The sequence below is a fragment of the Giraffa tippelskirchi genome, chromosome 1, assembly GCF_054371585.1.
Source record: "Giraffa tippelskirchi isolate mGirTip1 chromosome 1, T2T-mGirTip1v1.2.pri, whole genome shotgun sequence".
Lineage (NCBI taxonomy): Eukaryota > Metazoa > Chordata > Mammalia > Artiodactyla > Giraffidae > Giraffa > Giraffa tippelskirchi.
Genome location: NC_137275.1, coordinates 225977290 through 226003327, shown reverse-complemented (window position 1 = coordinate 226003327; position 26038 = coordinate 225977290). Strand labels below are relative to the sequence as shown.

Sequence of the window (26038 nt, the reverse complement as noted above, 5' to 3'; positions counted from 1 at the left end):
TTTTTTTATATCAATCTCTCCTTACTTTCTAAAGCAGGATACAAATGATTTTTGCCAGTTTCACAGCATCCATCTTCTTTCCATTAAGATGACATATGGCGCTCAGCTCTGAGCAGGCAGCGGCCTCCTCTGTCTGCTGCTGACAGCCGGGTGGCAAGCAGGCGAGCTGCAGGTGGCCCAGTGCGCTGACCCCCGCTCCCCTCGGGCACCAGCCTCGGGCTGAGGCAGCTTCCAGTGGAGCAGCGTGGACGGTGGACCGTGAAACCCAGGTGCCCCGGGAGGGTCGGAGCCGCGCCCCCCCCGCCCCCGCACTGTGCTTGCTCAGAACCTGCCCGGAGGCGGCTCTTCCCCCACTCCCCAGCCCAGGCTGCCATCCTTCCACAGCCGGGGGCCTCAGTCCGCCCCAGGGCTGGTTGGTGCAGCGGGGCGGTGGGCACACAGCCGGCACAAGGCTTGGTCTCGGGGAAGCGGGGGGAGGTCTGGCCGGTTGGGCGCCAGGCCCACAGCCCGGCCTCCGCATTCCCCTCGGCCAGCGTTTCTGTCGACCTTTCCCCACATGCCTTCCTGCAGCCGATCCACCCGGGTCTCGGGGCTCCGGCTCCCGGTGGTCCTGAAACCCCCAAGCACACGTGCGGGGAAGTGTATTCACCTCACACATCTGTCACTGGAGGAAAAGAGCTGAGTCCTTCTCCCCCTACCCCGCCGCCGTGACCCGCGAGAACCCAGAAGAGCATCAGTGACGCGGGCTCAGCACAACAGTGCAAGTTCAAGGGTCTTGTTACAAGTTCTGAAAGATTTGGCAACTTTAAAAAATTCAATACTTAATCTTCCCTTAATCTATTTTTTTCTCGTGATAGTTCCAGGAATAGTCATGATGCTCCTGCAAAGACCCCTCATATGACTTCCAGGTCCCTTCAGGATCCCATCCTGTATCCTGCCTGGACCCAGGGCACCACGGGCTGGACAGCTGTCCACAGCCACGCATTTCTGGCCACAGAGCCAGAACCTTCGGGGGGTGGGGCAGGGGCTGTAGGTTTCTCCTGGGAGCTCACCCCAACCTGCCTGAGACTCTCAACAAGGAGGCCAGCTCGGTCCCCAGGACAGCACCCAGACGGGGAAGAGAGATGAGTCCTCTTTGAACATCCATGAGTTCCCCTTCCCCTTTCACGTCTCTCTATGAAGGGCCCAGTCCCTTGGGGACCCGCCTCCCAGACCGGCTCGTGAAAGGAAGACCCGTGCTCCGTCTGGAAACGTGGCCCGTTTATTGGAACCGAAAGGCATCGTTACAGAGTGCAATCGTCTCTTTGGTGACGAGCTGATTACAATGAACAGAAGAAAGGCACTTGCTGCTGGCAAACGTCTGGTTAGAAGGGCCAGTGAGTCTGTACACACTGCGTCCTCTGCGGGGGCCGCTGGAACACGCGGATGGTCCACCCCCAGCCGCAGAGCATCCCTGTGGCTCAGACGGCTGCCCGGCGGGTTAGACAAAGCCACCTCAGCCCCCAGGTCCTCTGCACAAGGCCACCACTCAACCTCGGGCACCTTCAGACATCACATGCTCCAGAATGTGGGATCTCATACCTGAGCAACTTACATAACCATCCACCTCAGACAAAGTGAACCATTTCCCGTCTCCAGAGATGGGTGCCAAGGTTTGATTATTCACCCAGTCTGCCCTGCTATGTGAAGAGAAGCCCTGTGCCCCGGGACACTGGAGCTTGTACTGATCCGATCACCAGTGACGTGCGCACAGAAGTCCAGCCGACCGTGTGTAAAGCCCCCGCCCGCCCCCCGGCTGGAATGCGGCCCCGCGGGCACTGGGGTCTCCTGCTGCGGGGAGGAGGAGGGCTGGGCCAGAACCAGGCTTTCAAAGTGCCCGGAACCTGCTGGACGCCGCCTGGAGACCTGCCTCCTCTCCCCTGGCCCCGTCACGGGGCCACCAGCTCCGGACTCACCCACGTGGACCAAGGCGGCCGGGGTCCCCAGAGGGTCTCCCGTAGGAAGCACAGGCGGGCACTGCGTCTGCGCCCAGCACAGGGCCCAGCTCACGCTGGACACTCAGGTCTGAGAACCTAGCAGGATATCCAGGGACGTTTCCCAGAACACAGACCACTTTTCATTTGGAACCAAACAGGAGGTTCTGGTCGATTAAAAAGACAGAGACCATGAGGTATGAAAGTTGTTTCTCACTGAATCCTACGAGAACTTGAGCAGAGTGGACATGATGTTTCTGCCGTATCTAAAGCCAAAACATGGGTGAAATTTCATCAAACATCACACGTGGTGGGGATACTAATGAGGTATAGGGCCTGGCTGCTTTTCTTGAACGCACTCTCACAACCTGAAGTCAGAAAGTCCCCGACACTCGCGTTCCTCCCGTCGGAACAGGGACCGAGAGCGTGGCGGCTGTCCGTGGACTCCAGTGGGTGAAGCCTGGCGGCAGGGCAGGGCGAGCGTGGCCGTGGGCGACGCTGGGGCGGACAGCGCGCCGTCCAGCCTGGTCCACACCCGGCTGCGCGTGCAGGTCACGGGGGAGCGAGGTGGCTTACAACCTTCCGGTCCTGCGTGGAGTCAGGGGTCACAGGAGGCGGGTCCGGGCGGGCGGCGCCCGGGGAGCTGCAGGGGCCGCTGAGGGAGGGGGCGCGGGGGGCCCGCGCTGCCGCCCCACGTCCGTGCAGACTGTTCTGTTTGCCAGGGACGGATTCTCTTTCAAATCCTGCATCCCTCCTCCGCCGGCTCCGCTCTGCACGCTCCTGGCGCCGGAACCCAGCGGGACTAACTTTCAGTTGAGAAGAAACGATGATACTAGGTGAAATCAATTAGGAGCCTAAATGATTGAACTGTGCAATTTAATAGTAGCACCAATTTGTCATTAAAAAAAATTAAATAGAAACCTGAGAAACCTTAACATGAGTCGGGACACGTGTCTGCCCCACGGTCGGGAGCGTCCGCCCCGCGGTCTGCTGGTGGGCGCTCGGGCCGGGGTCCCCGGGCGACTTTGCACGGGCCCGAGTCATGGCCCCCGCGGCCTAGCCCCTGCGCGGCCTCGCTCCCGGGGGCCGGGGAGAAGCTCCGGGCTTGCTGACGCTCAGGGCTGCTTCCCCATGGGGTCTCCCGGGCATACCGGACAGCAGGCCCCGCCGACCCTCGCGGGCGCTGGGCAGTCAGCCGGCTGGCAGGTCTCCACGAAGCAGGTGACCTGCCCATCCTGGAGGGGAGAGCATGGAGCCGTCAGCCCCGGGAGCGGCCCCGGGTGCGCCCGGCCCGCTGGGCTGGCCTCCTGGCGGGGTTCTGGGGGTAAAGTGTGGCTGACCCCCCTCCACATCTGACACCCTGCTCCTTCTGGAGGCTCCCCTGCCGCCCCTGGCTGTCATCCTCGCCCTGGGGGCCCCGGGGAGCATGTCCCTGCATGCTGACCAGGCCAGCTACGGAGGAGCTGGGCGGGCAGGGCTGTGTCCAAACCAGACAACCACCAGGGACACCAGACCGTGGCTCTGCCCGTCCAGGGGACAGGCCCGGTCTCCTGTGGGACCCCAGCTCCGCCCCGAAGCGTGGGCCGCCACCGGGCGCGCCCCTGAGGCCTCCGCTGCCCGCTCTGTCCACTCGCTCCAAGACGGGGAGCCGCCTCTCCTCGCCCGTGTGGACACTCCAGTGCTGACCAGGAGCAGCGGGGTCCCCGTCAACCTTTACATACGGTTCTTTGGGGGGAGCCCCAGCTCCCGAGGGAAGAGGAAGGGGACCCCGCAGCTGAGAGCTCCGACCCCCGGGGCCCGCCCGGGCGCACACTCACGCGGCATTCACAGGTGGTGCAGGGGTCCCGTGTCCACGCAGCCCCGTCCGCGTGTGAGAGGCCGTCGGCGTCCACGCAGTCTGTGCTGAGCCGAGACTCGAGCTTCTTTATCTGCAGCAAAGCAGACGTGTGGGCGCTTGGACACAGTTCAGCGCCCGTACCCGCTCCACCACTAGAGATGACACAGACGGGCCCGAGAGAGACCCCAAACCCGAGAGAGACGACGGGCCCAAGAGAGACCCCAAAACCCTTCCTGGAGCGTCAAGTGCACCCCAAACCTGCACTGACAGATGCCTGTCCCCCCCCCACCCCTGTGTGTGAGGGCAGAAGTGCCTGGGCCGGAAACCTGGTCCAGCGGTGTGTAAAGAGGAGGCGAGGACCTTCGGACACGAGCAAAGAGGAGGCGGACGCGGGACTGGGTGACAAACACGTTCTCAGCAGTGCTGGGCTGGGACCAGCTCTGGACCCCAACGGCACACAGACCCCGCTGGGGGCAGCGCTGAGGCTGACGGAGGCTGGAGGCCCTTGGGACCTGCACCGGGACCGTCCAACAGCCCCGGCCCGTCTCCCTCAGGGGCACATGAGAGGGGAGAACCCCCACCCGACCCTGACCGCGGAAGACTGAGGTCCAGAGAGGAGCTGGGGGGGCGACCACTGAAGACTGAGGTCCAGAGAGGAGCTGGGGGGGCGACCACTGAAGACTGAGGTCCAGAGAGGAGCTGGGGGGTGTACTCTCGCTGCCCTGCCTGCCTCCTTCCTGTCCTCGGTCAGCCTGACCCGCCTGTGCAGTGGTCTGGCCCCCTCAGCCCTGCCCTCTGCCTCTTCTCGGGGGTCAGGGGTCCGGCCACCTGGACGCAGGCACTAATTCCACGGTGGGTGCAGCCCCCACGGCTGGGCCCTCGGCTTGGGACCTGCGTGCGTTTGTCTCCAGCGCCAGGCGGCGGGGGGCTTCCCGCCCGGGGTGCTGAACGGGCCGGGCCCTCCCTGACCCCTCCCTCCCACCTGTGGCTGACTCAGCCAGCACCCAGGGCCCCTGGGCAAAGGAGGCGCCGCAGGGCAGTCACGCAGCGGCTGTGGAGTGGCCAGCATGCCTCTCCTCGGGGCTGAACAGAAGACGCCACGTCCCCCGAGCTGAGGAGGACGAGGCTCCCTGAGGTGGGAGGGGCCTCCAGCATAGAAACCCCCCTCAGCATGACCTTCCGAGATCAGCAGACTTCTCAGCCTGACACCTCACTCCCCACTCCTACTACGTGCATGCACACGGAGACCCCCGTATATGTGCCCCGGGGTGGGGTAGGGCATCCGCCGTCTGCAGACCCCAGGGAGGGGCCCAGGACCTGCCTGTGGATATGCAGCTGCTCCCGCCCCCCACCATCCAAGGGGACCTAACCTCCATCAAACCCTGAGCCTCTAGGAGCAGGGGTCTAACCGTCATCCCTGCAGGGGCAGCTCTGGGTAGGACTTAAGGCCTGAATTCTGCATGGCCCTGACCATGAGCCGTTCGCGGAGTGTGGGCTCCGTGGCTGCTCTGGCCAGCATTCTAGCGGACCTTGCACCCCTTCTCATGCCGAGGACCCCCAGTCCTGGAAGCCCAAGAGCGGCTCCATGAGGCCTGGCCAGAGACAAGCCGAAAGCAGAGAGAGAAACGTGGCCTCGCTCAGGCTCCAGGGCTGAGGACGAAGGGCTGCCCCATCATCACTCTCCTCACAGCCACGGAGGGAGACGCGGAGGCTGGACGGGAGTCTGGGGGACCGGGGGGGATGGGGAGGCGCCCACCTGCTTCCTGAGGTCCGTGATGGTCTTCTGCATCTCCAGGACAAACTCCCGGAAGTCGCTGGTCCCTGGCCCCTGCGGCTGCTCCAAGGAGGGATCCGTGGCGTTACTGGGATGTGCCCAGGGCTTCCCGGCTCTATGCGGAGAAGCAAGGGGTGCTCAGGGATGGAGCCACCGGTGGGCGTGGGCTCCGGGGTGCAGGGCGAGGCGCGTGGGCAGGCAGACACACAGGGCTTCCTGCATGCCCGAGGGCCAGCTGGGGGCTCGGTCATACCTTGGCACCTTCCTGGGCCCCGTCTCCCTGGCTGGCTCATCCTCCTGGTAGCTGAACTCAACAGACCGCCTGCCTCGGAAGTGGTAGGAGAAGGCGTTGAACTGGCCCCGGGTTCTGCAGTCTGTGAGCAAAATGTACACACGTCAGGATCGGCGACTTTCACGAAGGGCATCAAGGACGTCTGGGCAAGAACTATGCCTCCCAAAGGACACGAGGTGCTCACATGGCCAAGGCGCCCTGCCCTCACCTCCCAGCTTCACTGGGCGAGAGGCCTGTGCAGCCCGTGACCCCGCCTTGCTCCTCCCAGCACAGCCCAGCCCCCAGTGGAGCACACACCTGCCATCCTGCCTCACCCAGGAGATTTTGGTACTATTTCAATAATTTCCATGATTATTTCAAAATGGCACACGGCTGTGTATTCCCCTGTATGACTCATCAGCCCACAGAGAAGCTGAGATTCATCACTTTGATCAAAAGAAAAAGATGTTCCCAGATGGAGCTTCTTGGGTCTCCCACATGTGCCAGTTCCGTGCTTGGATTAAACAAAACGATGACAGAGAGCTGCTCACGGCTGTTACGCGGCCCTTGCAAACCCAGGGGAGTGAAGCCTCAACAGCAACTGACACCTAGTCCTGTCAGACCCAAACTCTTTTTTTCCTGCCACTTTTTAGGTATGACTTTTGGACCAAAAGAAAAACAGATAAAGCTCATAAAGCAATTCTTTCAAGTTGTGTCACCTCAGGGCTCTGCCTTAGACAGCTAAAGGAGAAGAATCCAGAAGAAAGGAGCTCAGAGCTATGTCAAGCACCTACATCTCTGCCCATCCAGCTGAAGAGGCTTGGGGACAGACAGAGGACAAGTCTGGATCAGGGTCAGGCCCTCAGGGGACTTGGGTTTGGGGCAAAAAAACAGCAAAGCTGAATTCGTTGCTTCCTCGACAGCTACAGGGTTTCTGGTAAAGCCATCAGAACACGGAGTTTCTGTATCTGAAAAGAACTGGCTTTTCCCTATGATTTTCAAATAGAACTTCTTTCTGCAAACACAAAAATGAAATTCTTTGCCATATATGTGGAAAACTGCTACAACCTTAATAAACCAGTCAAAGTATTTTTTTTTAAGAAAGAAAAACAAGTTCCCAAGTTCCCAAGAGCTATAAAAATAAGAATTAAATGCTCTGCAAACTTGGGCAACAGCACTGCCCAGTGGGGATGCTCAGGGTTGACAGCACCCCCAGGCCCCCCCCTCACCGGCTCCTCCTGCTTCCCCTGCTGCGCTGACCCCAGGCAGCGCGCTCAAGGGGACCCGGCCTCCGCCCAGCTGTCGGGGGCAGACGGGAACCCCACGGGCAGCCGCGCCCGAGCCCACCTTCACAGCAGTCCTGCCACACTCGGAGGTCCACCCGGGGGATCTCATCGCAGCTGCTGTAGCCGTGGGGGAACTCGGCCACGCGGAACACGTCCCTCTGCACACGTGTGATGTTGTCAGCGTTGTCGCAGATGATGCGGGCCAGCGAGCTCTGCTTGATCTGGGTGAGCTGGGCAGGAGTGAAGACCCCCGGGTTCTCGTACCACAGCCTGTGTCCCCGGAGCGAGAGAGAGGTCAGAGGGAGCCTGGCGAGGCCGCCGCCCCAGGAGCTGGTTAAGACCGTCCTTACGCTCAGCTCCACTCATGACAGAGACATGAGGGTCACGTGCTTAGGTACCACCTCGAACCAGACGGGACAGCGCTCTGAGCAACCCGCAAGGCAGACATGAGTCCGCAGTAAGATCAGCGGCGGCCCCTCTGCCGCCCCAGCACTGCCCACTTTCTGGGAACACCCCTGCACGGGCACCCGCTGAGCTCCGGCGATTACCTGTCCCCGTCCCGAAGGCGCCTGAACTGCGTGCTCAGCAAACACATCAAGGTTGGTCCCAGGCGGCTGCCAGGCACCAGGTCCTCCACCACAAGGGCCGGGAACAGGTCGATGTTGAGCGGGGAGCCGTACAGCCTGTGAGATGGGTGGCAGCCTCAGACTCAGTGCCGGGGCGCCTGGGGAGCGCCAGGCGCACGGTCGTGTCCGACCCTCTGTGACCCTGTGGACTGCGGCCCACCAGGCTCCTGTGTCCATGGGCTTTTCCAGGCAAGAACACTGGAGCGGGGTGCCGTGCCCGCCTCCAGGGGATCTTCCCGACCCAGGGATCGCCTTCTGCACCTTCTGATTGACTTCCCGTGTCTCCTGCACTGCAGGCAGCTTCTTTACCGCTGAGCCACCCGGGAAGCCCGGACAATGCTTCTACCCTCCCCCAAACCCGTATGCCAAAGCCCAAGTGCACAGGTGATGGGATTAGGAGTTGGGGTCTACGGGGGTCTACAGGAGGTCCCTAGTGCACGAGAGCAGAGCCCCCACAATGGGACCAGTCCCCTTACGAGAAGCCATGAGAGACAGACCGACAGACAGGGAGACAGACAGACAGGGAGACAGACAGACAGGGAGACGGCAGGACAGGGAGACAGACAGACAGGGAGAGGACCACGGGAGACGGCAGCACAGGGAGGCTTTCCCTCCTTCCTGAGAGGACTTGGTAAGAGGGTGCTGGTGGTGGTTTAGGTGCTCAGTCGTGTCTGACTCTTTGCCACCCCCTGGACTGTAGCCCGCCAGGCTCCTCTGTCCATGGGATTCTCCAGCCATTCCCTCCTCCAGGGGATCTTCCCGACCCAGGGATCGAACCTGGGACTGACTCCCGCATGGCAGAGAGATTCATTCGTTACCATCTGAGCCACCAGGGAAGCCCAGGACGCGTGTTGTCAGAAGCGGGGTTCGAACGCACGCCTCCAGGGAAGGCTGCGATCTGAACCAGAGCCCTGGACTGCTCAGCCCTCCCGACGCAGTGGATAGCACAGCACGAGTGGAAAAGCCTGATGCTGCTCTCCACCACGGTCTGACGTGAGTCAGACCTTCATCTAACAGTGACAATCCAGCTCCTTCTTTAAAGCGTCTGTCAGTCGTATTTTAAAGAAACATTCCTGCTTCCTGTTTATACACACATGATAAAATACACAGAGATATTCATTATACAAAGTTTAGAGAAGCCAATAAAACACAGGGAAGGAAATTAAAACCAAACCTTCCTGACCGTTCAGAGACAACCTGACGTCTTAGCGTAAACCTTCCAGACTTCCTGTCGTAGACGCACGCGAAGACGAAGCTACGAACAGCTGAAGACACATGCCCCAAAGACGCCAGGCTCTACCCAACACTGAAAATGCATTTCCTGTGAGGAAACCACTTTACTAATGGAAACTGTACAAAAGAGCAGGTCAGCGAGGTTTAAACCCTCAAGAGCAAGCTCTCGCGTCAAACTCTTCCAAGCCCTACGCGTCTGTAATAGAGACGGCTCTTCCGCCTCCTCGGCTCGGGGGTGCTGACCTCGGGCAAAGCTGGGCAGGGCCGTCTGCAGAGCTGGTCATCTCGGGAGCGGGGTCAGCGTGAGGCCGCCCTCACCGCCCCCAAGTTCGAGGACCTTCACACTGAACTTCGGTTCAGATGGAAATCGTCAGAAAGAGCCAGGTGAGTTGGGTTCTCTGCCCGAGGGGGCTCTTCCCAGAGGAGACAGCCCGTTCCTAGGTGGGGCGCCCCCGTCTGCCCCCACCTGAACGATCGGCCAGCACGGGAGGCCCCCACGCTGGGGGCGCAGACCCGGGGACGGGGCTCTGGCCGCTCACAGCCCCCAGCCCAGGCTGCTCTCCACGCACACCAGGCACCAGGCTTCTGGATCTGATCAGATGCCACCAGCACCGCGGGGACCACTCACTCCTAAAGCTCCGTCTAAAGGCCTCTCTCCCCTCACGGGCTCGCGGGCCGCGCCTGGGACCCGCTGTCCTGTCTCATCTCTCCTCTGGGACGCCCGTCTCACTCCCACTCTGAGTCGGGCCTGAGGCAGGAGAGGGGAGACGTGCGACTCCCACGTGGGTGGGTCACGCACTCGGCCTGGGTCCCCCGACCCCCGACAGGGCTGGGCTGCAGAGCAGGTCCTCCACGTGGTCGTGATGTCAGCTGGGCAAGGGAGAAGCACTGGGAAAAGTGACCTTGTCGGTCTGGACGAGGACAAGGGACACTCAAGCGTGAAAGACACAGCCCATCCACACACCCGAGCTGAGCAGCCCTGTGACGCGAGGTCTTGTACAGGAGGGTGTTTGTCTGCGAACCCGAGCACCCGACAGTGTGATTTACACCAAGATTGGAACATGTTAAGCTTAGTAGACGATGATGCTCACTTACGTACAACCTGCAGTGAATCGTGCCCCTGAAGGCACCCGCCCAGCCCCAGGGGAGCACGGCTGAGCCTCAGGGTTAAGCGTGTAACTTAGGAGCGAGCGGCCTGCCTTCTACGGAACAGGAGAGTCCAGACCGCACCCGAGTGAGTCTCTACAAGGAAGAATCTTTTTTTTTTTTAAAACGACTCTTTCAAACGTGTAAGAACCTACTGCACATACACAGTGACCAGGTGACCAGTGGCTACGAGGGGTCCCTGTGAGTGGTCACCTCCACTAAAGACGAGCTCAGAAACACCGGAATAAACGGCATGAAACACAGGACTGGAGGAGCCAGGGTAGACTGGACACAGGCAGAGAGGCCGGTGAGTCTTGAGAGCTCAGTCAGTCCACCGTCTGGATGCACAGGGCCTGGGGAGCAGGCCGGTGTGGTGGGAAGCCCCTCTCAGCAGGCCTGATGAGCCCAAGCTCGGCCACTGCTTTGCCCCCGGGAGGACGGGCTGCTCAGGGCTTCCCGGGGACCCTGCCCCGTGCGGCGGGTCTCCTCACACTTCTGTCCCCACCCCCAGCCCAGGGACGTCTCTCCTGGGAAGGGTTGAAGCTGCCGCCTGCAGGGGTAGGGACCCGGGGGACGTGGACAAACCTCACCGTCCTGCCGGCACTGGGGCTGGTGCTCGGGCTGCCGGGGCATGGCAGGCCCCCCAGCAGCCCCCACCTCTAAACTCCAGACTGCACCCCACCCACCAGGGCGCGGCCGGCACGGACGGAACCCCGGCTGCAGACAGCTCGCCCCCGCCCGCGCGGCGCCACACCCACCGCTGCAGCCGCTCCCGGATCTCGGGGCTCTTGATCTCGTTCTTCAGGTCCTCGAAGGTGTGGGCGGCCGACAGGTTGCAGTAGACGCGGTACTCGTGGTAGGGTGGGATGCCGTGGTCGCGGCCGCGCTGGATGTTGATGGCGGCCAGGTCCAGGGCCACCGTGTGCGCCATGGAAAAGAGCCGCTCGGTGAGCTCCGTGTTGAGCAGCTGGGACGGCACGCGCATCTTGCCGGGCACGCCGAACAGGCCGCGGAGCAGCGGGTCGATGCCGCCCTCGTTGACGATGCGGAAGGGGGAGAAGAAGGCCTTGTGCAGTGGCACGTGGCCCAGCGCCAGCGGCCGGAAGTCCTCGTCCAGCCGCTGCAGCACCGGGTTGACGAGCGTGTGGCCGAAGCGGAAGGCGGCCGTGGCGAAGGCGTTGACGATGCCGGCATTGACGCCCGGCTCGTAGCCACGGTACTCGCCCAGCATCTTCATGCCCGCCTCGCCCAGCACCTTGGGCAGCCAGTGCCCGTAGGTGATGTGCTGCATCTGGGCGCCCACCAGCTTGCGGGCCTCGTGGTAGACCGTGTCGCCGTCCCAGTGCGGGTTCAGCGCCAGCAACTCGGTGGCCACGCGGTTGTGCTCGCGGAACCAGAGCGTGTGCATGCTGGTGAGGCCCAGCTGCTCGTTGGCGCGGTGGTCGCCGGCCAGGAAGCAGGGGATGGGGCTCTCGTTCTCGTCCCGCATGCACTCGGTGGGCGGCCCGGCGGCGAAGGGCAGCAGCGGCTTGCCGGAGCGCTGCACGATGCCCTGGCGCAGCAGCCCCCGCTGGCTGGCCAGGTCGCGCACCGCGCGGGCCTCATGCTCCGAGCTGCCGTACACGTTAGAGGCATCGATGTAGGATGTGAGCTGGTTGATCTGCTCGCGGGGGTACACGGAGTTCATGAGCAGCGACGTCATGCCGCTGCCGCACACGGGGCTGGAGCGCACGAAGAACATGCAGCGTGCCCCGCTGCGCGCCCGCGGGTCGTCGGGGGGCAGGGCCACGGAGAAGCAGGGCGGATCGTTGCTGCAGGCCGAGCTGCAGTGCTGCCCGTCGGAGAAGCGGGCCTGGCTCAGAGCCACCACCGTGGAGTCCAGGTCGTGGTCCAGGAACTGGCCCCACTGCATGAGCATGTGCGTGAACTGTTCGTCGGGGGTGACGACCTCCGAGCCGATGAGGGCCGTGGACACCAGGCGGGGCATGGGCAGCGGGTGCCCGTGGTAGCGCCTGCCCGGGTCGATGCCCCGCGGCGTGTTGAAGCCGTTCTCGTACACGGCCGTGAGCAGGCGCTCGAAGGCGGTGAGCGAGGCGCCCCACATGGGGTGCTGCAGGTTGTTGCACGTCCCGTCGTGTGTGCGGTACTTCTGGTGGAAGCACATGTCCGAGCAGTTGTTGACGCGCCGGTGGGCTGTGCAGCCCGACAGGTTGGCGATCAGGCTCAGGTACTGCGGGGACACGAGGTCATTGTAGTGGTAACCTGGTTGGGGGAGCGGGAGACGCGGCTTAGCGACCCGAGGCTGGGTGGGCACTCGCGTGCCCCACGGCCCCAACCGGGCAGGCCTGCTGGACCCGCCTTGTGCCCGGACCCAGGAGTGGGAAAGCAGGGAGGTGAGCAGGTTTCAGCAGGAGTGGACCTGACGCGGGGCAGCCCACCTCCCCGAGTGTCCGATCTCCTCTCCCCTGGCCTGGACAGACCCACCCCCGGGTCTTCGCTGCCCTTTGTGTGGGTGTTTAGGACCCTGTCCTCTGCACAGGGGCTCTGGCTCCTGTTTCCTGTAAGCGCAGGTCCAGTCGATCCTGCTGGGCTCTGAGATGCTCTGGATGTGTCCAGCTGTGTGGGGAGCGTGGACGAGCATGAGCCCTGGACGTCTGGCCCGGGAGGGCCTGTGGTGGGAGCAGACGCTGGCGCATCAGAGGAGCTCTGAAGGGACAGGACACTGGGCTCCCAGTGCCAGCTGGCATCCAGCATCGGGCTCAGACCCGAAACTCTGGCAGCTGCCACTTCCCAGAGAGAAGGGCGAGGCTGGCCCCCTGCTCATTCACACCCGCCCCAAGGAAGCCCAGTCCTGAGCCCAAGAGCCAGCCGGGGAAGCGCTGCCTCCCACACGCTGCCTGGGCACTCAGCGCCTCGGGTCCCGCAGAGCCTCACAGGGGGCCCCCATGCCAAGGACAGGGGGAGGGTGGGGTGACCCCCCGTGTCCACACAGCACCCGCTGGGGCTCCACCAGCGCCCTTCCTAACACCCCTGACCTGGACCCAGGGCCTCCCAGAGCTCTCCTCTGTCCAAAGGACCTGACGATTGGAGCCCAGGGCTGGGCCAGCACAGCCCCCGAGCTGAGCACACTTCACGTCCCCACCAGCTCTCCCACCAGGCCTGTGAGAACCACAGGACTGTCCCCGCTCCGGCCAACTGCGGTGATGATGCTCGCCACAGATGTGGGGCCAGGCGGGCTAGACCCCCCGGGAAGGGGCTGTGGGGGCGCTGCGGGGTACTGACCGGTCCCGTTGAGATCCACCATCAGGCCGTGCTGCACGTGCTCCTGGATCAGCTGCAGCGTCCGCTCGAAAATCTCCCCGGCCCGGGCCTGCCCCACCGTGTAGGGGTCCCGCGGGTACCGGAACAGGGCCAGCAGGTCGTTCGGGGAGCGAGGGCGGCTGACGGGCGTGTGGGGCGAGGGGGGAAGAGCCGAACAGATGACCGAAAACAAAAGTCACTCAAGAATCACCGCAGTTACCTGTTTCCACGGCTACGTCTCCACGGACATGAAGCACGGTACCTTACTCATCCCGTGGAGGCAACAAAGCAAAGCAACAGAAGCAAAAGACACTAAAAATAGATGCTTCATTACGCCAACTGAAAAAACACCGTCTATTTTAACTCAAACACAGCAAAAACACTTGAGGGTTGCCAAGATGAGCAAACGCATGAATGGCTTAAGAAATACTTTGTTTTTGCCAACTCACTGAGTAACAAGCCCAAGGAATGAGTCAAAACTTTTCTGAAATGTTCTGTTTGTGAATCACAGTTCGGCTTCTGCTTGGAAAGGACACACCTTTCTGTTATCTTAGCCCCCAGAAAAGTTAACACAATGCTGTTTGTGATTTTCAAATTAAAACACTGCTTTATGCATAGGAAACAGGTGAGAACTCGGTGCAGGAGAACCGCACGGCCTCTGTAAGTCCAGCCCAGGGCGGGTCAGAGCTCTGACTGCTTCTGCACGTACCTGTCAAACAAGTGAGTTCGCGTGGAGTTGATGGCTCTGTCCACCGTCGCAATGGCCTCGACGATGGACGTGGCCACAAATGGGTCCCCGTTCCGACTGACGTCAGGAACTAGGAGGCAGGAGGTCGTGGGTTAGCAGCAAACACACACACACGGGTCACAGAACAAAGACCAGGCAGCGCCACGCAGACTCCGCTCCAGAGCTGTTTCTACCTTCCCCTCCAAACCTTAAGCTTCTCTCACAAATTCTACTCGAAGCTGTTTTCAGACTGCATGAAAGATGCAGACGCTTTAAAATCATGGGATTCCCCACAAAGGGTCAAAGAGGCTGTAACTGAATGCTCCGAAGTTCTTTTAGCAAAGTATCAGCTGACGGGGAGGCCGATTCAGGCCCACTGAGCGGCCGCCCTGCCCTGCTGGGCTTTAACCGCCGGTGGATGCTGTGGGCGCCTCCTGCCAAGGGACAGACAGCCCTCCCGCTGCAGGACCTCAGCCCACTCGCCTCCCAAGGCTCTGCTGCCCCTTGTCCTAGCCCCCCCTCCACTGTCCTCTCTTCATTCCTTTTTCACTTAATAGCACCTCACTTTGCCAGTGTTCAGAGTTTGCTAAATAAAACAGCTTTCCAACCAAGCCTTTACCTTTAAAAGTGCCTCAGGACAGGTCACCAAGAACATGTACTTTAACAAACGGTAAATGTTTCCTTCAAAATACACAAGCCTTCTAGAAAACTCGACGTGGTTGAAAATGCCCTTGGTGAGATGCTGCCTTCACGTGGTTCTGGGCGCACCCCCTCCTCTGGGCGCACCCCCTCCTGGCCCTGATCTCAAATAGAGCCTGAGCTGGATTTTGTGTTGTAGTATATAGCTGATCAACAGTGTTATGGTAGTTTCAGGTGGACAGCAAAGGGATTCAGTCATACATATGTATCCATTCTCCTCCAAGCTCCCCTCCCATCCAGGCTGCCACATAACATTGAGCAGATGCCTGAAAAACACAGCATTCTCAACATAGTATTTTTTCATATTCTCAGAATTGGAATAGAAGTTTCAAGCCTCATTCACAGGTTTTTAAATTACTAAGATAATAACTTTTCTAGACTTTTAGCAGTGATACTAGATGCCAAAATACATGGAGCTCTATCAAAGTTTTGAGTGAATGTAAATTAGAAATCTGCATTCTGTTCATACTAAGTCAAATAAGTGGAATCAAAATGTCATGATTTTTTCAGCTAGGCAAAAACTCATGAATTTTCTAAAATAAATACTACCTTAACATAATGTATATGTACACAAACGCTTTTCTGGTATGCTTCATAAAGGCTTGAGAGAGAACGCAGCAAAAAAAAAAAAACAGATGGAAAAACTGAAAAAATGTAAGCTAAATGAAATGGGAGCACTGACTATGAAATAGGAAAAGTGAAACAAGCTAGATAAAAGTAAAAGACCACTCCGGTTGCTCATTAGAATTACATCGAGCCCTGGAGAAGAACAGCAATCCCTGGGCATTTGTAGTTTTCAAAAAATCCAAGATAATTCTGTCATGCATCTGGATTTTAAAAAGTGATTATTCTTGGGCTTCACTTGTGGTTCAGCTGGTAAAGAATCCGCCTGCAATGTGGGAGACCTTGGTTCGATCCCTGGGTTGGGAAGATCCTCTGGAGAAGGGAATGGCTACCCATTCCAGTATTCTGGCCTGGAGAATTCCACGGACTGTATAGTCCATGGGGTTGCAAAGAGTCGGACACGACTGAGCAACTTTCACTTTCAGAAGTTTTTCTATTAAATGGTAGTTTCAGTGATACAGAATTCTATTATTTTCTGTTGACCAATTGTGATATAATTATTGTAATAAGCAAAAATATAATAGTAACAGATGTTTATCAGTTTTCACAATCAATAGCCAGACAAAAAATAAAAGATAATTACACTTGCAAGCCCTACAGGAAACACGATCAACCTGACACTATACACACGGCTCACAGTTCAGGGTTAAGCGTTGTGATGCGGGAGCGCATCTGCGCACACGTCCTCATCTGCCCAGCCAGCCTATGGCTTTCGATTGGTGCCTTTAATCCACTTACGGTTAAGGCAATTATCGACACGTATGATAATTACATGTATGACATTGCCATACTCTTAATTGTTTTGGGTTTATTTTGTGGGGGTCTTTTTCCTTCTCTTGTGTTTCCTGCCTGCAGAAACCCCTTTAGAATCTGTTGTACAGCTGGTTTCGTAGAGACGCATTCTCTTAGCTTTCGCTTGTCTGGAAAGCTTTTGATTTCTCCATCAAATCTGACTGAGAGTCTTTCTGGGTAGAGTATCCTTGGTGTAGGTTCTTCTTTCATCACTTTAAATATATGCTGCCATTCCCTCTGGCTTGTCGAGTTTCTGCTGAGAAACCCGCGGAGAGCCTGACGGCAGTTCCCCTGTATGTCACTGTCATTTTCCCTCGTCGCTTTCCATATTTCATCTTCGTCTTGGGTTTTTGTCAGTCTGACTGCTGTGTCTCGGCGTGTTTCTCCTTGGGTTTATCCTGCCTGGGACTCCATGCTTCCTGGACTTGGTTGACTATTCCCTTTCCCACATTAGGGCATTTTTCAGCTTTTTCTTCAAATATTTTCTCAGGTCCTTTCTCTCTCTTCTTCTTCAGGGACTATGATGCAAATGTTGGTGCATTTAATGTCCCAGAGGTCTCAGGCGGTCTTCGTTTCTTTTCATTCTTTTTCCTGTATTGTGCCTGCGGCAGTGATTTCCACCATTCCATCCTCCCGGTCACTCACCTGTTTCTGCCTCAGTTAATCCGGAGAAGGCAATGGCACCCCACACGAGTGTTCTTGCCTGGAGAATCCCAGGGACAGCGGAGCCTGGTGGGCTGCCGTCTATGGGGTCGCACAGAGTCGGACACGACTGAAGCGACTTAGCAGCAGCAGCAGCCTCAGTTAATCTGCTATGGATTCCTTCCCGTGCACTGTTCATCTCTGTTTGTTAATTCCTCTAGGTCTTTGGGAAACATTTCCTGCATCTTTTCCATTATGTTTCTGAGATCCTGGATCATCTTCACTATCATTATTCTAAATTCTTTTTCTGGAAGGTTGCCTATCTCCAATTCATTTGGTTGCTTTTCTGGGGTTTTACCCTATCCCTTCATCTGGGATGAAACCTCTTCATCATGGTTAGCTCTCTGTGATGTGGTTTTGGTCCTAGCTGCTGTGGGATTGTGGTTCTTCTTGCTTCTTCTGTCTGCCCTCTGGTGGATGAGGTTACAAGGCGTGTATAAGCTTCCTGATGGGAGGGACCGGTGGTGGGAAAAACTGGGTCTTGCTCAGTAAACGTTTAATCCAGTTACCCACTGACCCCTCCTTGTTGAGTCGTGCGGCCTGGGGTCTACAGGCTCTGTGGTAGGGTGAGTGGTGACCTCCACGTGGACTTACGCCAAGGGGCCCCTTCCAGGCGGCCCAGGACTGTTGCTGCCAGGACCACTGTCCCTGTGAGGAGCCGCTGCTGACCCATACCTCCACAGGAGACCCTCCAACACTGGCAGGCAGGCCTGGTCCAGTCTCCCGTGGGGTCACTGCTCCCTTCGCCCGGTCCTGGCACATACAGATTCTGCGTGTGCCCTCCAGGACTAGACTCTCTGTTTCCCCCAGTCCTGCGGGAGTCCTGTAACCAAATCCCGCTGACCTTCAGGGTCAGGCTCCCGGGGGACGCCCAGTGCCTTTGTCAGGTCCCCAGGCTGGGAAGCCTGACGTGAGGCTCAGAGTCTTCCCAACCGCGGGAGAACTTCTTTGGTATCATTGTTCTCCATGTCGTGGGTCACCCACCCTGCGGGCCCGAGATCTGACTTTATCGTATTTGCACCCCTCCTACCATCTCGCCGTGACTTCGCTGCCTTTGGACACAGGGTATCTTTTTTTTGGTGGGTTCCAGTGTTCTGCTCTCAATGGTTGTTCAACCGCTAGCTGCGATTGTGGTGTCCTCACAAGAGGAGATGAGCCCACATCCTTCTTCACGTCCTTCTACTCTGCCATCTTGAACCAGAAGCCCCCCGAATTAGGCAATTTTTAGAACCTAATATTTTTATAGGTTTTATATATCTAATGCCACATGTCAGACAAACAGACAGGACAATCTTACATAATTTTATTACCTAACACTTCGTATTACCAGCAACTTAAGTTGAATTTGTTTTTAAATCAGGAAATTCACTGATATAATTTATAATCACTCCAGTCTAATATAGTGGGAAAATAACGTCATTTAACATTAAAAGAAAAAAAAAGAGACGCGCAGATGCGCCTCCGCTATTGTCTGAAGGTGCCCACAGGCTCAAGGAACCCCCTGGGGCATCCATGTATAAAACAGCATGTTTTCCATTTTTTTTATACTTGAAAAATAACGTTGCTTTAACATGAATTAGTTACACATGAAATATAAAAATCACCTCCCACCCACGATCCCCAAAATAACCCCATTTTAGTGAATTTTCTTTACCCTTTTTTTTAAGTTGCACAAATGTGTTTTTGAATTACTTTTCTATGACTATTGCCTGGGAAAAAACAAATTCAACTTACCAAGTGCAGGTGTGGGTGGAACTGTAAGACTTACGAAAAGCTACAGGCTTGCATTGTACCCTGTTTGCTCGGAACCAAGGAGCATGTCCGAGGTTTGCAGGCCTGGAGCAGTGGAGGTGGCTCGTGGATGGACCAGATGGGGGGCTACTCGGGTGCTCTGGGCAGGCACTGCCCGTCGGGGGGCCACTCGGGTGCTCTGGGCGGGCACTGCCCGTCGGGGGGCCACTCGGGTGCTCTGGGCGGGCACTGCCCGTCGGGGGGCCACTCGGGTGCTCTGGGCGGGCACTGCCCGTCGGGGGGCCACTCGGGTGCTCTGGGCGGGCACTGCCTGTCGGGGGGCCACTCGGGTGCTCTGGGTGGGCACTGCCGGTTGGCACAGAGTGGGCCCGCCAGGCCCTGGGGCAGGACCAGATCCAGGAAAGGGGGTGGTCCCTGCCCTCGTGTGGGTTTCAGATGAAGACTGAGCACACGCCAGGGCCACACACGCTCAGAACAGACAGAAAACAGAACGAAGGGGCCCCGACTCCTTCACAGCAGTAGCTGCATCTGTGCTTCTGCCAAATGGTGGCTGCAAATTATATGGTGCAGAACTTGAGAGGGTTTGGGCGACCACTAAGCCAACTACAAAACCCAGAGCAAGGAGTCCCTCCAAGCGTGCAGCCACAGCGTTCTCAGAGCCTAGAGCCGCAGGGGGAGGGGTGGCTGTGCCTCTGGGCCCCGATGACCTTTCTGCAAAGTGGACGTGCCCTGTTCTCTAACGGCCTCCGACCTCGCGGGGCGTCTACTCCGCGGCCTCACCGTTCACGCTGAGCACCATGCTGACCGACGCCTGCCCGATCGTGTTCCGGGCCACGCACTCGTAGCGGCCAGCGTCTGCAGTCCCAACGTCGCGGATGGTCAGGAACCCCTCGGGGCTGATGTGAAATTTCCCACTTTCTGTCACCTGAACCCCATCCTGGAGCAAAATAAGCGGAGAGGACGGCGGGAATCAGACTAAGGACCCCGGGGGTCTCTCCTGGGAGAGGGGCACCATGTGCCAGGGCCTCGCGAATGGAAACCTCCTGACGGCTTTCTCAGACCCGCCAGACACTGGGACGATCCTGCCCACTGCACATTCAAGGGCAGGAACCCCTCCTACCTGCTGGCAAAAGACCCAGAACGCATAAGACACAAACCTCGCTCTGTGGGACTTTGCAGGATCCCGGGGCACAAAAGGTGGACTTCGTGGGATGTGTGCTGGGCTGGGGGTGCAGAGCGGGGCACCCAGCGTGTGGGAGAAGCCAGGGCAGACGTGTCACACCGAGGAAGGCAGCTGACCTCCCGGGACGAGGAGGAAGCAAGGGAGGCGGAGGCATCAAGGCCCCGAGGACCCCACCTCCCTCCCAGGGAACCACTTCACGACCTCCAGGAACGTGTCTTGTATTAAACAATTTGTTTATACTTGAACACAGACTAGCGTTTCTGTGCTGGGCTCAGTATAAGAACGACACAGTGAAACGGGACACCAGGAAATCTCTCCAGTGAATGTGGGACCAAGGACCTAGCCAGAGGGACTTCGTTTGTGCTTCTGTCACCAAGAAGGACATGTAGAGGCGCACATCCCGAGTCTGTCTTGCTCGGGTCGGCTGTCTCCCCGCGATGGCGGGTCTGGACGCCTCAGCCCTTACCTTGTTCCAGGTGACCGCGGGCTCCGGCTCGCCCTGGGGACGGCAGGGCAGCTGCACGTTGCTGCCCACCTCCACTGTCATGTCCCTGGGGATGCTGGTGAACACCGGCGTGACTGCAAGGCAAGGACGGGCTGGCGCGCACAGAACCCAGGCAGATCAAGGTCTGTAGCAGAGGCCCCGCCCTCGGTCAGGGCAGGCCCGGGGCACGCAGTGCCCTCGCTGCGGCCGGGCCGCAACCCCGTTTCCTGCCGAGGAGCCAGACAGGACCTCTGGGCTGCCAGCCTCCCCGTGGGCGGCAGAGTCAGGGCAGCAGCCCACCTGTCCACGTGGCTCCTGCCCGCTGCGCAGGTCCAAGGCCTCGACCCCCAGGAGCCAGTGATGAGGCAGCAGGCAGGGCACCAGCTGACGGCCCCACTCACGCGCCATCCACCGTCCTGCCTGCTCAGGACTGGAAGGGGAACCCAGAGTCCATCGCGGAATCAGACTCAGGCCCCAACCCCTATTGAGGCTCAGCAGGCAGAGCCTCCAGCCCCCTCCTGGAACCCAGGCCGCCCACCACACAGGGGCACAAATTAGCAGTGGAAGCACAGCCCACTGAACTGTGGGAGCCCACCCTTCCCATGCCCCCCACACACAGGGTCCCCACGGCTGGCATGGATGATCCCAGCTGTGACCAAGGCCTCAGGATGCAAGTCCAGGGGGGGACCACTGCCTACCTCGGGGCTGGACGGTCAGGTGGGCGGCGACCCTCTGGGAGCCGATGATGTTCACGGCCTGGCACTCGTACTGGCCCTGGTCGTGCAGGGCGACGCCCAGGATCCTCAGCGTCCCCGATGACAGGACCAGGTGACGCCTGTCCACCGACAGCTGGCTCCCTGCAAGGCAGGGACGCGCTCTCAGCGACACAGACGCAGGGACGCGAGCCTGGCCTTCCTCAGGGCGGGAGATGGAGCCTCGGGGCCAGGCAGAGGCCTGACCGAGGGACGTTAGGATTGAGCAGCTTGCCATCCCCGGGTCCAGCTTGGAGCCACCGTCCCCGGAGATGGGCCTGGCGCCCTGGTCCTCGGTGAGGACAGGTCTGGCACGTGCGGGGGCCCGCACCCACGGCGCTGGGTCACGTCTGATTCCGCTGCTGCGGCCTGCCCAGGGCACCGTGCCCCCGGGAGTGAGGGTGGGCAGGGCGGGTCGTTGCCCTGGGGGCCACTCACCTCCCTTCGTCCAGGCGATGACGGGCTGCGGGTAGCCCTTTGCCTCGCAGTGGAACTCAACCGTCTGGCCCTCGATGACAGCTCTGTCCTGGGGCATCACGGTGAACTGAGGAAGCGCTTACGGAGGGAAAGACACGGAAACGAGGCATTTAGGGGACAGCTCTGGGTGCAAAGCCAGTCTCCTCCCCGTAGCGAGACCCCCCACCCCCAGGGCCCCCCAGGACCCCTCTGCTGGTGCAGCCTCCCAGGGAGGGAGGAAGGGGCCAGAGAGAGCAGGAAGAAGACCACACCCCGGGTGCTTCTCAGCATCACAGGCTCACGTGTACAGAGACTATCAATCTAACAGCACAGAACTCGCTAATGACCAGCCTCGATTCCTGCAAAGGGCCCAGATTCATCTCCTCAGCCTAAACCGATATATTTGCAAATGGATCAAATGTCATCTAGTGCAACTGTGTGCGGTGACAGGAGTTATTTTATTATTACTGGTGAAAGAAACAAAAGTAAATTACAGAATAAATATATCCAGTATAATTCCATTTTTATAAAAGCAACAAGCCAACTTCCCAGGTGGTGCTAGTGGTAAAGAAACAGCCTGCTGATGCAGGAGACGCAGGAGACAGGGGTTCAATCCCTGGCTTAGAAGATCCCCTGGAGGAGTGTGTGGAACCCTCTCCAGGATTCTGGCCTGGAGAATCCCCAGTGGACAGAGGACCTGGCGGGCTGGAGTCCATGGCGGCACAAAGAGTCAGGCACAACTGAAGCGACTTAGCACACACACAACGGCCCCAGCCAAGAGCGAACAACACGGAATAGAGGATGCACAGGCTCCGGGACAGGAGGACCCGGCGGAGCTCCGGGGCTGCTCAGGGCAGGCCGGGCAGGCCAGGGAGGCCGGGGCTTCTCGGGGACGGGCCTCACCTTGGACGATGATGAACGCTGTGGCATGGATGCTGTCCACGGTGTTGGAGGCGAAGCAGGTGTACTCCCCGCTGTCCTCCTGCTCCACGTTCTGGATGTAGAGGCCGCCGGACGGGGTGATGCTCACCCGAGGGTCTGTGGGCACGGGGCTGCGGTCGCCCCTGGTCCAGGTGATCTGCGGTGGGGGGTGGCCCGTGGCGCTGCACTCCAAGGTCACACTCTCCCCGACCAGCACCTCTGTGTTCTGGGGCTGGATTACAAATGCCGGGCGAGCTGCCGCGGGAGACAGAGTCGGAATTACTATCCTCCAGCTTAGCAGACGGTTCTGCTTGGGTTTTCCACTCCTTCTACTTATTGACATTTAAACAAGCAGAACCAATTCAATCCAGCTGCAAACTTTGTCTCCTTTCCTTTTTAAAGAAACGTGCAGACCATAAAGACGGTGGCCTTAGGTCAAGCCAGCGTCAGCGGGGCTGACCAGCTAGACCCGGTTCCTTTTTCAAACATGGACTGAATTCCGGTGCAGTCTCACTTTTGATGATTCTAAAAGCATTTTGTCAGTCTTGTTAGTAAGTAAACCTTGCAAGTAGTTCTTACTGGTTATAAAACATTGTTTTTAAAGGGTATTTAGAACATATAGAAATAACAAATTTCCCTCACAGAAAGGAAAATACAAATGAATGTGTGATAATAGTTTTCAACTCTAAATCCAGAAAAAAAATCCACATATTTATTGTTGATCTCGAGATGAGTATGTACAGAAACAAAACATATTTCTAACATGTCAGGAGCACAAACTGCCCTGGTCCACCAGGACAGAAGCGTGGCCGTGTATCTCAAAACTGGAAATTCACTCACTCTTCTGCTTAAGAGATCAGTCTGCTAGGACTTTACCCCATAGGTATTTTAACAGGCTTATAGAACAACACATGCTTTTTAAAAAGGACTTATTACTGTGCTGTTTCTTTGGGCTAACATCCTTATACACAGTTTTCCAACCCAAAAAGCTTCGAAGATAAGTAATCTTTTTGTAACTTCTTTGTTTACGAACCTTGATCTATCTAACCCAAAGCCACTTACAGTCTTCATATTCCACTTACTGAACACTCATAGGATTGAACAGGATTTTATATATTAATTATGACGTTATTTGAGATTCTGTGACAGTTTAAGTCAGAGCAAAATGGTGGGAAAGGTACAGGTGATAAACACTAAATAAAAGAAAACTGGTTGCCTCTATAAAATCAAATCAATCTTAAGGCAAAAAACACTGATAGAGGCGAAAGTGTTAACAATCAAAGTTTAATTCATGAGGAAGATAAAAGCTGCGCACTAATACGCCCCTAATAACAGAGCTTCAAAAGAGATAAGGTACATTTACCCCTTTGTGACACATGGAGACTCACAAATGGGCCCATCACCATTACCTGCATCACAGGATTGGCAGACTTCCATAAAGGGTCACAGCACATGTATTTTGGGCTTTTCAGGCCATAAATCTTTGAGTGCGATTATGTTCCAATAAGACGTAACCAATAGACACTGAAATCTGAATTTCTTTTCATTATCATGTACTCTAAAATGCTATTCTTAAGTTTTTTCAATCACATAAAAAAGGTAAAACACATTCTTAGTTTAAAGATCTTGTAAAACCACAAAGTGGTCCAGGCTTGGGAGCCCCAGGTCCAGGCTGACTGGCTGCCACTGGCTGCCCCCTTGCTCTGCAGTGACATTCCCATCCCACTGGAGGAGACCCTTCACGTGCATTTCTGGGAGCAAGGCCAACAAGCTTAGAGTGGTGAACTAAGGAAGGCTCTCGTTCCTGAGAAACAAACGAAAATTCAGACCAAAAGAGGTTAGATTTGGAACTCTCGGCCAGAGAGAGACTTTACTATTCCCATCTAGGGATCACCTGCGCTGTTAACACAGCAGCTGTGCTGAGGAGTCACACTGTTCACGTTCTGCTCTTCCCTTCCGTCCTGACGTGTACCTCCAGCACTGCACCTCTCTGATCAATATCATATGGGTTTCCCTGGTCCTTATAAACAAAGCACAAGCTCCTTCGTGACCAGGAGCCCTGTCTTGTCTGGCAGACTCACAGCCGTGTGGCGCTGCAGAGATCCTGGACGCCTTATTCCACTTGGGGAACCTGAGATTAAAGGGATTTGACTTGGCTGCAGTTATCTGCCCTGCGCATTTCTCTGAACTGGTATTTGAGGGCTAGGGATTCTCATTCATCAGTAAAGCTGGACTATGTCTCTGCTGGGATATACTGAGGCATACAAAGTTCTCATAGTAAGAATCTAAACAAAGAAACACAGAAACCATTCATCCTGCTGCTGAGGGCGTTACAAGGCCCTGAATCGCACAGCACGAGAAACACAGACCAGGCCCCTCCCTTGAGGACGACCTGGAGCCGCGGAGGCACCGACTGCGCCGTGCCCAGCGGCCTGGGACCAGTGTCACCCCTCAGGCTCTTCTCTGAGGGCCAGCTCCTCTTCCGGCCAAAGTGCCAAGGGTCAACACTTGGACAAGAGTGGGGTTTATGACCTGGGGTGGCCCAGGCCAATCCAAGGACAGAGCTGTGCTTCCTTTGGCTCCAACTGTCTTTTCAGATCAGGTACCAATACTTTAGGTATGGGAATTTTGCATAAAAATTCAGATTTTTGGTTTCTTTTAAAGTAGCCAAGGCCCACAGCACAAGAGCAAGCCCACTGCCAGGGGGCAGCAAGTGAGATGCCCATGGGACCACCGCGAGCGGAGGTATCAGCAGGGACCCTTGTCTCCCCAGGGGTCCACAGCCCTCTGGACGGTGATCCCAGCAGCGGCACCCATGGCCACGCTGAGTGACCACCCGCATTAAGGGCTGGCAGTGGACCAGAGCAATGGTCGGGGGTCACCCGTGAGCCTCAGCCGATCCTGCTGCCGGAGCTTCAGCCAGGACGCTGGTGTTGGTCTCTCACCACCAGGGGCCAAGAGAGAAGGCAGCGGACAGGGAGGAAGGGGATTCAGGAGGGGCTGAGTGTCCGAGGAGCTCTGTGCCTACCTGGAGACCTGAAGTACCTGAGGGTCACCTCCTGCGTCTTCACCTCCCCGGCCACGTTCTTCGCCATGCACTGGTAGATGCCCTGGTCTGTCTCCCGCGTGTTCTGGATCATGAGGGTCCCGTCATCCAGCAAGTTCAAGCGGGAATCCGTCTTCATGCTCAGCTCGTTGCTATAAGGACAGACCCGACTGCCTCAGGCCCCCAAAGCACGGGAAACACCCAGTCCTCCGCAGGCGTCTGGTCCCGGCCCAGGGACCCTGGCTTCGAGGCACGGAGCACTTGAAGTGCCAGAGAAACATCTCCTCCTCTTTGCGTTCCCTCCAGGGAGGAGCAGGAAGGGTCAGGTGAGAGGAGGAGGAAAGGTCAGGGTGGGCAGACAAGCTGGAGCTCCTGGGGCATCAGGACAGCTGCGACCCAGCCCAGCACGCCGTCCTATGGCTGGGACCCGGCGCCCAGCACCCCATCCGACTGC

General features: G+C 57.8%; 1 protein-coding gene across 5 annotated transcripts in view; it reads right to left on the bottom strand.

The window, feature by feature from the left end:
- Nucleotides 1-1245: 1245 nt before the first annotated feature.
- Nucleotides 1246-26038, bottom strand: part of PXDN (peroxidasin) — a 63916-nt gene continuing 39123 nt past the window's right edge. For 2 of the 5 annotated variants that reach the window (XR_014078720.1, XR_014078722.1), the window contains 16 exons: nt 25567-25736; nt 22521-22793; nt 21600-21716; nt 21108-21266; nt 20392-20504; nt 19523-19679; nt 14156-14264; nt 13429-13586; nt 10905-12408; nt 7690-7824; nt 7203-7411; nt 5838-5958; nt 5567-5699; nt 3791-3901; nt 2904-3208; nt 1246-2805 (listed from right to left, as the gene is read on the bottom strand). Coding sequence is in view for 2 of the 5 variants with exons in the window: in XM_081576230.1 (XP_081432356.1) it covers nt 3089-3208; nt 3791-3901; nt 5567-5699; nt 5838-5958; nt 7203-7411; nt 7690-7824; nt 10905-12408; nt 13429-13586; nt 14156-14264; nt 19523-19679; nt 20392-20504; nt 21108-21266; nt 21600-21716; nt 22521-22793; nt 25567-25736 (3589 nt within the window). In the remaining 3 variants the exon portion in view is untranslated. Of the gene's footprint in view, nt 3209-3790; nt 3902-5566; nt 5700-5837; nt 5959-7202; nt 7412-7689; nt 7825-10904; nt 12409-13428; nt 13587-14155; nt 14265-19522; nt 19680-20391; nt 20505-21107; nt 21267-21599; nt 21717-22520; nt 22794-25566; nt 25737-26038 lie in introns of all 5 variants that reach the window. The other 3 variants (XM_081576230.1, XM_081576251.1, XR_014078721.1) reach the window with 2 other exon arrangements.